Source organism: Carassius gibelio, chromosome B11, assembly GCF_023724105.1.
Source record: "Carassius gibelio isolate Cgi1373 ecotype wild population from Czech Republic chromosome B11, carGib1.2-hapl.c, whole genome shotgun sequence".
NCBI classification, from domain to species: Eukaryota; Metazoa; Chordata; class Actinopteri; order Cypriniformes; family Cyprinidae; genus Carassius; species Carassius gibelio.
In genome coordinates, this window is record NC_068406.1 from 24,044,954 (window position 1) to 24,060,880 (window position 15,927).

The window sequence follows — 15,927 nt, forward strand, 5'->3', positions numbered from 1 at the left end:
ACTAAAATGTGGGACATTGCACACTACAAAATGAACACAGACCTTAAGTTCATAGGTTAAATCTATTAAATTTATTTTGCATGTAATTTTCCTTTTAGGCGAATTAGAACTCAAATAAAATGTCATCAATAGCCTTTTGTTGAAATGCACTTTGTTTTTCATCCTGTTAAACAGTTTAGTGGAAATTCATTGAAACGTCGCGTTAGTCTTGACACAATTCCCCGGTGATCCCGAGGTTCCTCGACCCTTATAATCCCGGAGTCGGTGGCTCGTCCCACGTGGTTCTCCAGCCTCTTATAAAAACTTTCCAGAGGCTCAAAATCGGCACAATGTCTGTTCGCACGAGAAACGAGCCTAACACAGAGACACACATTCACTCCGAGAGCTACGATGAAGAAGTATATTGGAAACGAACACTGGAAGTCAAAATGCCCAACAAAGGAGGACAATATCTTCATCTGAAGAACTAAAGAAGCGAATGATTATTTGGAAATACTGTAGTCTCCTTCTCTGACTGGTTTACACATCATCACCATGGATAATTTGAACTCGAAAGAGTGAAGAAATCACCGGGACACATCATAACAGCTCCTTTGTTTAGTCTGTGGGGTTTTACACGCGTAATACTGAGATACTTCCAGTCATGTCATGACGCATCAGACGCGTGCGTAAAAGTGCCATTCGCGGCTGTGCGTGGACAGATATCAAGAGCTCTGGGTACTTTATTATTGACATATCTCACATTTATCAACTTTGAGAAAATCTAATGGTCACGATCCGTGATATCAGTCACGAATTGTGTTGAAATCATTGACAGAGTGACCAAATAATCACCCGCAGGAACACAGTCCAGACGTCGAGAGGATTTATCGCGTTTGCGTTTAATTCAGATCAATCCGGATCTCCTTTAAGAGTGGATTTAACACTTCTGAGTCTCACTTTTTTGAGAGAAAGAAGGCGGATACGAACTTGGTCGCATTCATCTCCACCAACCCCGTTCTGTTGATTATCACGGAAGATGAAAAGCTTGGTATTCGAAGTGCTTTGTTTTGTGTCCATCCTCGTCTCCATCCGCTGCACACCGGCACCGGACACCGAACCCCCGAGCATCAGCCCGAGCTGCGCGTCCTGCGGGCTCAGCCAGACGGATGGAGGCACACGGGTGGATGTGGATTTGTTGGAGGTGGTGAAGAGACACATTCTGAGCCGGTTACAGATGCGGGACAGACCCAACATCACACACCCCATCCCGAAGGCGGCGATGGTGACCGCGCTCAAGAAGCTCCACGCCGGGAAGGTGCGCGAGGACGGGAGGGTGGAGATCCCGAACCTGGATGGACACTCCACGTCCGCGAACGAGGTGGAAGAGGAGACCTCGGAGATCATCAGCTTCGCCGAGACAGGTGTGTATAAGATTGGGTGTGCGTTTAGCGGAGCGCGCTGCGCGGGCACGCACAGGTAACCTATATGTTTCCATTAGCCTACACTGTTTCTGTGCGCATTTTAAAGTAGAGGATCGCATCAGAAACGAGTGATGGAAACGCCAAATTTAAAATAAAAATCCCTTAAATCGAAAAAAAAAAAAAAAAAAAAAAAAAAAAATATATATATATATATATATATATATATATCAAAAAGTCACGTGACTTTGTGCTATTGACGGCAAAACCTGACTGAACAGCGGACTGATCTTGTTCCACAGCATATGAAATATAGTTATGTTCAATTTGAAATGCTTGAGCAAAGTCTGTCATCATAGTATCTCTGTTTAATTGCCACCCAGAAACCTTTTATTAAAATATCAAAAAGAGCATTTAAAGTCATGGCACAGAAAACTCATGCATCCAGAAACCTGTTAAAGAGTCTAACTAAAGCCACTTGCTGCTTATAAATCAACAAATTCTAGAATCTGCTCTCGACTGATCAAAATGCATCAGCGATAAATTATCTGATAGCAGTGAATCATGAAAACAGATAGAGCTCAACTTTCAGTTGCTATTTTTGTCCAAATGGCAGATCACAATGTTTCCTTTCAGTTTTAGTGTTTCTCACTCCAGACTGATCTGATGAGTGAATCTGGGAAGGAGCAGGACTGAGAAACACTCAAAGTGAGATTAATGCTCTTAATAATGGAATCATTGATCCGAAAATAAAAACATTTGGTGAAAAAGTGCTCACTCTCAGGTCCTCCAAGATGTAGAGGAGATTGTTTCTTCATCAGAGTTGGAGAAATGTAACATTATGGATGCTCTGCAGTGAATGGGTGCCGTCAGAACGAGTAATCCACAGCACTCTAGTCCATCAGTTCATAAAGCCAAAAGCTTTATCATTAAGCTTTTCCATAATAAAGGATTTTTGATGTGAGAGACATCACCCTTTTGTCTTCTCCAGATATTAACAGATGAACGCGAGTGGTTGTGGATTATTGTGATGTTTTTATCAACTGTTTGAACTTTCAATCTGACGGCACCCATTCACTGCAGAGCATCCATTGATGAGACACTGATGCAATGCTACATTTCTGATAATGAAACAAACTCATCTTGAATGACCTGAGGGAATTACATTACCATATTTTTTGGGTGAACTGTGCCTTTAAAGTTACTGGATGACAACTGAACAAACAATCGTCCATAGTGCCTTATAATCATATTTCATGCGTTTTCACCAGTGCATATTTTTTACAAAGACAAAAGATGTTTGTCTCGTTAATGTCTCAACAAAATGCAATAACTTCTCAAAAGTAATGTCACTGCAGTTGACGTCAAATAGCTACGTAGTAATCTAATATCAGTTAATGCAATTAAAGGCAGCATCAATAAAATCAAGTAAGGATATTTTTAGGATTGGGATCCATAAAGCTGCTTCAGAGAGTAAACTTGACCTTTAGCAGAAGTGTTGTGAGCATGCCACCATCAGTTCCCACTGGAAACATCTTTCCCTCTTGAATATCCTGTTACATTCAAAAATCTGTCACATTATGCAAGTAAAATGGGATGCAAAGAGCGTTTCGTGTTGACTTCACGAGCAGAATTGAGTTTTTTCAGCTTTAGCTTTTCAATGTATTGCATTTGCTAAACAAATCGAGCAGCATGCAGAAAGAGTTCAAGGTTAAAATAACTTCGGAAGCAAAGAGCTCACGCTTGCACTCACGTCACAGCACGCAGGATTGAATCTTACCAGCGCACCGCGGGTCCGGTCGCGAACGCCGCCCCGTGAAGTCCACACGATTTCAAGCACCATTTAGAACAAGGCAGCAATTATCCAAACCCAGAGCAGATCTGGACCTTTGACCCTGTGTGTTGTGCTGCTCGGTGACTGCCAGGATGAGATCCAGGAGCTGTTTACTGAAATGATGGAGCTCCTGACCGCTCCAGACACAGCCCGCTATTGTCCAATGCTTTCACAGAAGACTCAGAGCGGATGCAACATATTTTAGTTTCACAGATTTGCTTCTAAAATGTTGTCTGGTGGTTTAATAGTCACTATTTCGAGGGCTCTGCTTGAGAGAATCTGAGTTTTAAAATGTTTTACTTCCATAATGTGACGTATTTAAAAATGAAACAGACCTAAACATAAATTAAAGAATGGTTCTGACAAGATTGAGGACATCGACTGAAAAGTAAAGTCATTTTAGAGATGGAACAACTATTATATTGCAATGATAGATTATAAAGACTATACTTTTTTTTTTTTTAAATAACATGCACTGATTAATCATTCACAATTATTATATAACGCATAATACTTACTTAATGCTTTAAATCTAAAAAAAAAATAGAAAATGTAAAAACATTGCGAATAAACAAAAAAAAAAAAAAACAACAACAAGCAAGTAATAATAATAATAGTAATAACAACAACAAAATGCAGCTCAAAGTTATCTACGGGTCAAAATAAAAAAAATTACATCATTATAAAATAAAATAAAGATAAGTAAAATAAAAAGGACGATAAAACAATAAAGAAATTATTAAGAAATTATAATAAAAAGTATACATATTTTACATATTCATTGTAAAATCCAACTCATAGTGTTTTCGCAGCTCAGAATATAATTTTTTTAAAATATTTTATTAATAAAATAAATGATTAGAGGAAAAAGGAAGATAAAACAGAGAGGTTGCTATTTATAATAACTTTCACTAGTATGTCATTAAAAACATATAACGCTTAATGCTTTGTCTATAAAAAAAAAAAAAAAAAATATATATATATATATATATATATATATATATATATATTTTTTTTTTTTTTTTTTTTTTTTTTTTTCAAGTTAAAACAATGAAATAATAATAATAATAAAATTCTGTAAATATATGCAATGCAAATTAAATCAATAATACAATTTTCAGAGACTTAAATATCATATCCAAAATCCAACTTATAACAAAAGTCAATATAATTTCCAAATCCAGATTCTTATTTTTCAAAAATGCATGCATTTGTGATTGAACTCATTCCCAGTAGCCAGTCAGAAAGCGTTTTGGTGGTAAAGGCCCGCAGTCGCAGTGATCTGATGAAGTCGTCTCATTAGGATGCGGGGTGACCTCAGGACAAGGAGCTCTGGAAGACGTCCAGGATCTTCTTGAGGATCTGGTTTTCTTAAGAATGGTGCTGCCCTGCGCTGGCAGAGGCCGGAGTCCCTCTAGGTTTCTGTGACATCTTAATGGTGTGTGGAGACTCAGGTGAGGACGGCTGCCAAGAGGGACAATTCGCTCGCGCTCTCTATTAGAGCCAGTGATGAATGTGCTCCGCGCTTTGCAAAAGGCCTGAATCGAAACGGGAAGCCGTCCAACCTGTAATCATGCGTCACTGCTTGTTTTTAGCTGCGCTTTTACGCTTTGATTTGGCCAGCTGGAAGCGGCACTGACAGTAAACTCCATCCCTCCTGTGTTCAGGCATCACTAGTGCTCATATACTGCAGGCTAGTGATCAGAACAAGCTCTTCACACAGAGAAACTAGCGCTGTCTGTCAAACAAACAAACATCTGTGATGTCTGGAAATCACTCGGTTAGCCAAACAGATCGGTGCTAATCAGTGTTGGGATTGTTAACTAACTTCTGGAAACTGAAATCATGTTGATGCACATCTAAAATATACTAAAATAAAATATAAACATTTAAAGGCTTAAATAAAATACTAGATTGAAAACAAAATTTGGTATCTAAATGAAATTAAGTTTGAATTGAAACTAAAAATAACTAAAACTGAAACTGAGAGTAAATTAAAACAAATTATTTTCGATAAGTGAAATAGAGGTTATATAAAACATAATATAATAAAATGTACAGTATAATATATAATAAAACATTAGATAAAAAATTAAAATGAAGAAGAACTAAAATACTAAACTACTAAAATGACTCAAACTGTAAATTAGAACAATTTTTTGGTAACTGAAATAAAGCTACTATAAATAAAATATATGTATAAAATAATTTCAAACTTGAAATGAAAATATATTATTAAGTTTAAACTGAATAACTACAGAAATAAATGTAAATAAAATAAATTTAAAAATCAGTAATTTAAATAAAACTGTTATAAAATAAAATCTAATATATATATATATATATATATATATATATATATATATATATAGAGAGAGAGAGAGAGAGAGAGAGAGAGAGAGAGAGAGAGAGAGAGGGAGCATATGAGAAGTAAAAAGTTCAATGAAAATGTATATATATATATATATATATATATATATATATATATATATATATATATATATATATATTATTTTATTTTATTTTGGCACCTAACTAAAATGTTTTATTTGAAGAAAATAAAGTTACTAAAATGAAAGCTGAAATTAAAGTGAATTAAGACTAATTGCTTTGTCTTCTCAAATAAAGTTGATCTTAAATTAAACACAATAAATATATAATATATACTAAAACATCTGATGAAAAACCGTTATTTTTGTTTAAGTACTAAATATTAGTAAAACCAAAATAACAGTCAATTACAACTTCATAGAATTCCATACAAATATAAAAATGTGTAGGCTAACTAAAGCAAAATATTAATATATACTATAATATTTTATAAACACTGTTAAAATAAAACTGGTGTTAATACTCTTCCAAACGGTCAGACTCTTTTCTGTTTTCACTTGTCAAGATTCTAAACAATCCACAGAAAGGAACCGGTTTATAAAAGACACCGAGGATAGCAAACAAGCAACCAGTGCACCCTAGCAACCTCATAGCAACATGCTAAAAACATTCCAACTTTAGCAAAAGCCTAGCAACAGCCTGTTAGCCTCCAACAACACACCGGCATCACGAGAGTCAGGAGAGCTCCTGCTGTTCCACTGACGCTAACTCAAGAGTTACATCTGTCCATTATATTCTGATTACACATGTGTGTTAGGATTTCTCTTGCATGGATTTACTGGATATGCTACTTATATATTATACATATAATAACCTTCATTAGCATGTCATATATATCTATAGTAGTCACTTTTATGATAATATGATTTGTGAAGCATCATATAGTTTAACATTGTTAGTATTGTTTTGTATTATATATCACTATTATTATATATTATTATGCTGTAAATAAGTATTATGCACATATTAGTAGTATTTTTCTACATTTATGCTAGATTTCAAGTGAATTTAAGGTTTAACATAAAATTAATTCACAGATTAACTCTTATTTTTTTATATATATATACTACTATTAATATGTATTATGTATAGATTAGTAGTACTTTTGCTAAATTTATGTTTCGTTTAATATTAAATCGAATAAAATAGATGAATATCCGTTATATTAATATGCATTAAACACGTATTTCAGTAATATTTTTAGTATTTAAGTTGTATTAGTATGCTACATTTGTTTTAAATTAATGTTTAATAGAATCAAATAAATACATTGGCTTTGAATGTGAGAATATTTATTATTATTTTGTGTGCACATTTAAATTGAAAGCATTTTGTTTCATTTAACGTAAAATTAAACTAGTGCTGTCAAACGATTAATCGCGATTAATCGCATCCAAAATAAGTTTTTATTTACATAATATATCTGTGTGTACTGTGTATTTTTATTATGTATACAGTATATAAATAAACACACATACAGTATTTATCTTTAAAAAAATAAATGTACATATTTATATCCATATAATGTATATCATATATAAATATATTTAATATTTAAGCGTAACTATTTTTCTTAAATACATACATGCATGAGTGTGTTTATATATATATATATATATATATATATATATATATATATACATACAGGACACACACTTATACTAAGTAAACAAACAAACAAACAAACTTTTATTTTGGATGTGATTAATCACGATTAATCGTTTTACTGCACTAAATTAAACTTAAATTTATCATCAGTGTAGCAAAATACTACTAAAACACACATAACACAAATGTTTCATTAAAATGTAAAAACTAAATATTTTTGGGTGAACTTTCCCTTTAATACACTCTTTTGTGACTGGGAAGAAAAAAGTATATTTGGGAAGAATCTGTGAAGCATCATAGTGCCATATTATTTGTTATTGTTACTAATGAAAGTTTTCATAACATATTAACTCTAATTCAGCTGGACAGAGTTTACATTTAAATGAGTTACAGAGCTGTGCTGAAACCAAATGTGATTATCCAATCAGAAGCCTGCGAGCCGCCCATGTGACTCACTCTCTCTCTCTCTCTCTCTCTCTCTCTGCACAGCTGCACTCAGCATGATACACAATTACACACATATTCAAAATATTTTTTGATTTATTTTTAAACATTTCAATTTTATGTGTGTTTTGTGGATACTTTTCAGCCAAACTCCTGAGGGCTTGGATTTATTATTCCATTACAGAGAGACAGAAATCTCATATTTCTAGTTTTATGTAGAAGTCTCTTTGGTCACACGACCAACCCAAGAGAGAGAGAGAGAAACCTGAAGCATGTCGCATTAGCTTCTTTGCTAAGTCGGTCATGTGATCAGACGCGTGATAAAGCAGGTGTAACATTCGGAGAAGTGTGTATGTATGGTGTGTATGGTTTGTAATCAGAAGAGATGGGTTTTGGTGAATCTGGAGTGGTCTGTGGCTCCAGAAGCGGTCAGTATCATGTAAATATGTTCTTTTGTGGATGTCAAAGGGATGTGCTTGATCGCGCTCTCACTGTACGGCTGTATGTCCACGGTTCCTGTGACGTCACGCGGCTCATTGTGTGTCTCTGCGGTTCACAGGAAGTCTTCGCTGGTTTGTGTTGTTCTCTCACAAGCTCTCTGACTCCTGTCATCTCAATCCAGACCCCCGGCAGCTCTGGACCGGACGCCTGAATAACGCCGCTGTCACGAGACCCTGAGAACACACATTTAACCATACAATAATCATCAGGGCACGTCTCGGCCATATTACACCCTAAAATCTGAAGAAAGAAATACAAAATATTTTTTTTCCATGAGGATTTATTATATTCTGCACAAAATTAAGTTCATTTATTGAATGATTTTGGTTTTTTTTTTTTTTTTTTTTCGTGATTTGAATTGCAAAGTATTTATTTATTTCTTGCCTTTAATTTATGCTGAGTTTGGATTTAATCTCATGAAAACTTCTAAGAACGGTTAAGAAATAAGAAATAACATTTTGGCACAAAGATAAAAAAATTTAGTTTAATTATGGAAGCAAAAATATATTTTTTGATTAAATATAAAATAGTTTTTTTCTACAAAAAAGCCTATTATAAGACAACAAAAAATTGTTAAAGAAAAAAAAGAATACCTGTAAGTAAAATAACTCTTTTACAGTAATGAGAATCTCATGAGACTGAACACGATTTAGTGTGTCTAGGTTGAAGTGGTCCCAGTTAAGGGGGCCATTCACAAGGCCCTTAGAATTTCACTGCCCTCTCTGAATGTCTGTGTCTCAAGTCTTTATCCTATAGACTTTGAGTTCACCAGGTTCATTGGGTTCACAGGGAGCACATCGCCCAAGTCAGCTGTGAATTGATCCTTTCTATCTTTTCTTGATCCCACAGACGAATCGCTGACCTCCAAAACCAGCCTGTTTTTCGTGATATCCAACGAGGGCAACCAGAACCTCCATGTGTCCCAAGCCAGTCTGTGGTTGTACTTCAAGATTCTCCCAAATGTTTTGGAGAAAGGTTTGAGGAGGAAGGTCACGGTGAAGGTTTACTCGCAGGAACCGGGACTCGGGAGCAAGTGGAACTTGGTGGAGAAGCGCGTGGATCTCAAACGCAGCGGATGGCACACTTTTCCATTGACGGAGGCCGTGCAAATGGTTTTTGCCAAAGGCAATCGCCGGCAGAACCTGGATGTACGGTGTGAAGTGTGCGATAAGATGGGTGTCATGCCTATTTTGGTGAACACAGCCGATGAATCCCATCGTCCATTCCTTGTGGTCCAAGCACGAGCGGCCGACAACAAACACCGCATCCGCAAACGAGGTCTTGAATGCGATGGAAGCAGCAGCTTGTGTTGCCGCCAACAGTTTTACATCGACTTCCGCCTCATCGGCTGGAACGATTGGATCATTGCCCCATCAGGGTACTTTGGGAATTATTGCGAAGGGAATTGTCCGGCGTACATGGCCGGAGTTCCCGGATCGGCTTCATCTTTCCACACGGCCGTCGTAAACCAATACCGCATGCGAGGAATGAGTCCGGGATCCATGAACTCCTGCTGCATCCCCACCAAACTCAGCACCATGTCCATGCTGTACTTCGACGACGAATACAACATCGTGAAACGCGATGTGCCCAACATGATCGTCGAGGAGTGCGGCTGTGCTTGAGACTTCCAAATTATCATAGTAAGAAACTAATATTTATGACTCATACGTGCTCACAAATCCCCAACTCTTCCACGCATCTTTGTACATATATTTATGTTCTTTAATCATCGAGCAATTTAGTTCCAGTCTACAGGTTTGTACGATTCTGTCACGTCAAAGGGATGGGATTGCTTTTATCTCCGTTTACACTTTTATTGGCATCGATGGTCATCCGTTAGACAAGAGGTTCTTTAGATCACTAAAAGATAGTTCAGCCGTAAATGAAAATTTGCTGTTAATTTACTCACCTTCAGGTCATCCAAGACGTAGGTGACTTTTTTCCTCAGTAGAGCAGTGAAGAAGATTTTTAGCTGAAGCAGATATATTGAGTTCTTATGAAGCGAAACAATCAGTCTGTGCAAGAAACTGAAATTTTTTTATAACCTTATTTCCTACAATCCAGAGCCTCAGGCATACTCTTTTCCATTAAACAGGTTCTTTCAATGAACTGATTCAATTCAATAGTTTATGTAATGATGCAATGATGTCAAGTATACAAAATTATATTATTAAAGCATCCAATAAAGATGTGCAACGTGGATGTTTTGCATATAAAGTGACCAAACTAGTCGTAATCAGCTCAACTTTTTACATTAACCATGAGAAACCATCTAAACATTCATTTCACCCCTTCATTCAAGTTTTTGGTTCATGCATGGTCTTTGGTCCCAATCAAGAGGAACTGGAGCACTGAATGATTCATTCATCATAGGATCAGACACAATGCTATTTTGGTTCATGACTGTCATCACTGTCAGGTGTCCCAAAGAAAGTTCTTATTCAGTAAATGTAAACTGTTTCAGACCATTCAGTTCAACCTGATGAATTGATTTAACTAACTCACTAAAATGAACTGGTTCAAAAGAATCATTCATTCGTGAACTGGACATCTCTCTGGACCGTTTGCCTGGATTACTAGGAATAATGTTGTAAATAATGTTCACAGATTGATTTGCTTCATAAGACCTCAATATATCATCAGGAGACACAGGTATTAATTTTGCATTCCTTGATAAGTCTTTTTTAATTTTCTCAAAAACAGGCAGTCGCTGATCTGCATTGTTTGATTCACCAAGGACCACGTTTCAAAACACATGTTTTCCACTGAAGAACAAAGTCACTTACATCTAGGTTGGTCTGAGGGGGAGTAAATTAACAGCACATTTTCATTTTTGGGTGAACTGTCCCTTTAAGAACTTGACTGAAAGATTTTTTGGGCAACCAAAAATGGTTCTTTTATGGCATCGCTAAGAAAGCCCTTCCTTTTCAAACCTTTATTTTTTAAGAGTGTAGTAAGTTCTTGTCTTTAAAAATGGAAAGAGGAAAGTTGATCTTCTCAAAAGACTTTTATATCTGTGTACCGCCCCGATAAGCACTGACCATCTTCTCAAAGCAACGCCAGCACTTCCCACATCGAGTCCATTGAGTGACAACCAATCCATTTGAGAGCATCCATCTTCAACGATCATCTGCAAAGAGCTACAACAGTCCTTGTGCTTCTTGACAGACATGAGATCCATTTATAAATCATGAGGCATGTTTTGTTATGTCTCGGTTGTGAATATTCATGCAACAAGCCGAAGACATGCTTCTGAAACACAAGCGAATCCAGTGATCTCGTAAATCGGCAAACTCTTCAGTTACATCATGGTGCAGCATAGCACTTGCAAAAAATATTGAAAATGCACGATATAAAGCACTTGCAGACTTAAAAATGCCTTTAAAGGTACCAAGTGGCACGCCTCATTCACGATTCCTCTGAAATAAGTGCCGCACAAGCTATGCAATGTATAGTAGTGACCTACACCGGATGACCCACTTGTTATGAAACGTTTTCAATACTTGAAATGTAAACTTTCGCTTCCTACTCTGAGCGGATGGTTGTTACAATGTTTGCACTGAAGTTGCATTATTAGTAAAGAAAAAAATCTGCCATTGAAAAAAAAAAACAAGAAAAGATATTTTTATAAAAGCTGAAACTGAATTCTGCTCAAATGTATTATACCGAATTATGGAACCAAAGAGGCCAAGATTTTAGCTATTGTGAGATGGCAATGCCATCGGATTCTTTTGTAAAATACTTTTTTAATACGCAAGAGGCCTAAACAATGTATCAGGGTACAACAGAATGGATTCCATTTTCAAGTTGTTGTTTTGTACAGTAGATAAATGGAACATTTCATATTTTTCCATCCACTTAATTTTTTTTTCCAGTTTTCTATTTAATACTTCTGTAGCGTCTATTCCAGAATCATTTTAAAGTCAAATACATGCCATCACTGTACAGTTTATGTAAGATAAAAATGCTTTTAAATATTTTGTTCTTTGTAACTGTTATGAAATAAATTTCTTATACTGGATCAAAATCGACTTGTGTTACTTTTACATTCATGTTTATGCATTTAGCTGATGCTTTTATCCATTGTATTCAAGGTCTTATCAGTTCATGCATGCTCTGGGAATCAAACCCATGACCTTGGCGTTACTTGTGCCATGTTTGTGAGTTTGATTCCCAGGAAATGCATGAGCTGTTGTGTTAGATTTGGTTCTCTTGAACACATGGGATAAAAACGGTCCTGTATTCACAAACGTTTTATGCAAGCGTAAATTTTTAGCAGATTTTCTGGGTATTGAACCCATAAATATTACTAGTGCCAAGGTCATGGGTTCGATTCCCAGGAAATGCATGAAGATATTATATTTTCTAAGGCAAGCTACAGTACACTAGCTATGTTTGCATCCACTTACTTTACACTTACTACAATTTTAATCAAAATTACACCTTTAGAAAATATAATGCATTCAAACACATGACAAAAAAACAATTTCAGATGTAATAGCAAATATGCAAATATAATAATGCATATTAACTTTGGTTATGAATATACAATGCGAAATATTTTGGGATATTTTGAGAATTTGTGCAATAAGTCTTCTCCAGTCTTACAAGGATCAGACCAAATTTTAAGTTGTAAAATCAATTTTCCAGTCAGCTGCTAATCTTAAATCTTGTTTGCGTCAAGTTTGATGTAAATGATGTTTGTTTGTGAGACACACGAGAAACCAATGTTTGATGTCACTGTGATCACATATTTTGAGAGTTGCAATATAGTGCACTAGTCGTATGGAATATTTTTTCCATACCCCAAACTGTCTTTACCACAAGTCATGACGGATTTCTACTTCAGTCCAAACTGAACAACACTGACCACGTCACTTTAATAAAGCTCTGAACATCCCAGATCCGTCACCACTGCAATTATGGCATACGTGCACATTAGTGCGTGTGTCATGTGTGTTTGTCAGCAGAAGCCAAATTACATGTTTTGGAAAAACACACACAAACTCTCCATCACACAGTGCTGAGTATTTCTGTGAAGAAGTTTTGCTCACCCACACTGTATTTATTTGATAAAAATATATATGCGCATATCATTCCGCTTAATCCCATAGAAGAGGGACTGGGGCTCTATTCAAGTCTTGTCACTTTAGTATTGGGATACTATTAAATTGAACAGGTGGATTTCCTATAGAGGCCAAAGCAGGGCCCCTCATTGTCATAACCGCTGGCGGGGCCCCATATGTCAGCTCTTCCTGTTTGTTCTTCTCAAACGGGACGGACTGCGGAGACAACTTTGAAGATTTCAGTATAATATAGCTTGTTTGTTTTGCTGTAGAAGTGTGTAATCGAATGCATTTTTGGATGCTACCAATGGTGTTGGTTTCCAGGCAGAACGATCAGTTTTTCTGGGGAATGTTTTGGAAACCTGTTTGGAAACAGTCATGAGTTGTGTTTGTTACTGTAAGCATCAGCATTGTTAGGAAAATTTGACCGACTGTTCCAAAAGATGTGGTATAGAAACTATTTTCACTTACAAATGGCAAGTCGATTTCACAATTGATTACAAAGAAACAGAAAGTAAGAAAGTGGGTTAAATGTGAGATTGAAGTAGAAGGACTGAAATATTTTCTTGTAAATGTACTCCAATAAAACATAAAAAAACAGCACAGAAGGTGCTGAATTTACAGTAAATAGTAATAATAAAATAGTTATTTCAGATATAATTTTAAACACCAATTTTACCAAATTTTACCATTTTAAGACTGTATTTATAGACTGAAACATAGTAGGTTTTCTAGAGCTACTCAACATATAGAACTGCTTAAAAGCATATATATACAAACATATATATATATTTTATATATAGTTTTATTAATATTTTCATAGTGTTATAAAATAATAATTTAAAGCATAAGTTTGTAACTACTGTGTTAATAAAAAAAATGTTTACATTTTGACATTTTAGTAAACAAAAATTATGGTTTTAAAGCATATAGGTTTTCTAGAGCTAATCATCAAATATAATTATGTAAAAAGTTATGTAATAGTGTTTAAAGTTTAATGTTTTATTGCAAAAAATATGTTTATAGTTTTAGTTTTCAAAGGCCAATTAATGTAAATAATTACATAATAATTATAAAGTAATTAATAATTACAATCAATCAATCCGTCAATTGATCAATTAACAAATCTTTTTACAAAATAGCGGTTAAAGTGTTTAAAGCAAAAATATATTTATAGTATATATATATTTATATATTTATATATAAATATATAAAATATATTTAATATATAGTTTTAATTAGAAAACAATTTAATTAGTTGTGTGGTCGCAAAAATGTTAATATTTCAACGTACCCAAAGCATAAATTCTGCATACACATACCACTCTCTATTAGAAATGAATGGCTTCTGGTCTGCTGTTAGTCAGCAATAGTGAAAGTCAGTTTAAAGGGTTAGTTCACCCAAAAATGAAAATTAGGCTGCGTTTTACTCGAATATGGATATTTTTCGTACCATAACGCATCGATTCGCTACAGGGGACCACCTGGAGCCGCTTTTTTTATTTCACTTCTTTTGGACTGAAGCAATGCAACACCCGCTGACTGCAATGATAGAGCTCGAAAGATCAAAGACAGTTTTTAATATATCTCCGACTGGATTCGTCTGAAAGAAGAAAGTCACTGGATGCCTCAGGGATGAGTAAGACACAGCCTAATTTTCATTTTTTGGTGAACTAAATCTTTTACTATTACAGACATTCTTCAAATGATTGGCTGCTGAAAAAAATCCAATAGACTTTTTCTGAATGAAGAACCTAGCTATAAGAAACAACTACACAGAATAGCGCAGTAACTACTGTAGTAAGCACCCTAACTGGTAATATCTTCACATGATGCACCACTCATATTTTCTCATATTTTATGTGTTTTTAACAATAAAGTTAAAAGCAGAGTTGTTCTGTGACAGGAGACCGTTCTAACATCTCAAAGCCGACTGAAAAACAACATTTGTTGCTTGCAGAGAGCGATCGGCGCGAGGACAGAAGTGTTCCCTGCATGCGTCAGGGTTCAGGAACGCCACTTCAGCCCTCATGACTGGAGTGTTAGCCATCCTGTCATACCCAGCCGTCTGGACAGGAACACGACTCCAGGGGCCGATAATGCTGGGATGAGTCACCAGACGCCAGGAAAATAACCTGAGGGGCCCTGGTCACTACAGACGGGGCCGTGACATAAACAAGCTGTCTTACATAGCAGTTAAACACGGCGAGGAGTGAGTGAAACACCAGCATGAGTGCATCTACTGAAAACATGAACTAAACAAGAACTCAGACTCAGTGACCAGCATCTGAAAGTGAAAAAAAAAACGATAAAAAAATTATATTAAAGGGCATACTATGAAATTCAGTAAAACACATTATTTGGCAAGCGAAGAAAGGTGTTAAACAAATGTGAATTGAATTGTGACTCAATTGAATCAATATCATATAGAAGATCAAAAATGTCAATCAAAGTTGTCCAACGACAAGAATGCATTTTGGTTTTAGGTTTAAGTACAACTTTGATGAAAGGTTTTGATCCACTTCAAATGTTGACAACTGTAACTGATGTACTTTTGCAGAACCGAGACAACACTATTGTTTAACAATTGAATAATAATTGAATAACACTATTGTTTAATTCAATTTAATTAACATTCAATATTCAAAGAATCCTCATCATTACTGACTCAATTAAATTG

The 15,927-nt window shown here is 35.5% G+C and overlaps 1 protein-coding gene across 1 annotated transcript; it reads left to right on the forward strand.

Annotated features, from left to right (window-relative positions):
* The first annotated feature begins 348 nt into the window (after positions 1-348).
* On the forward strand, positions 349-12,195 carry LOC127968349 (inhibin beta B chain). Its single transcript, XM_052569513.1, has 2 exons — positions 349-1,403; positions 9,028-12,195. The coding sequence occupies exons 1-2, from the start codon at positions 1,019-1,021 to the stop codon at positions 9,801-9,803; spliced, it is 1,161 nt and encodes a 386-aa protein (XP_052425473.1). The 5' UTR covers positions 349-1,018; the 3' UTR covers positions 9,804-12,195.
* Positions 12,196-15,927: the final 3,732 nt, after the last annotated feature.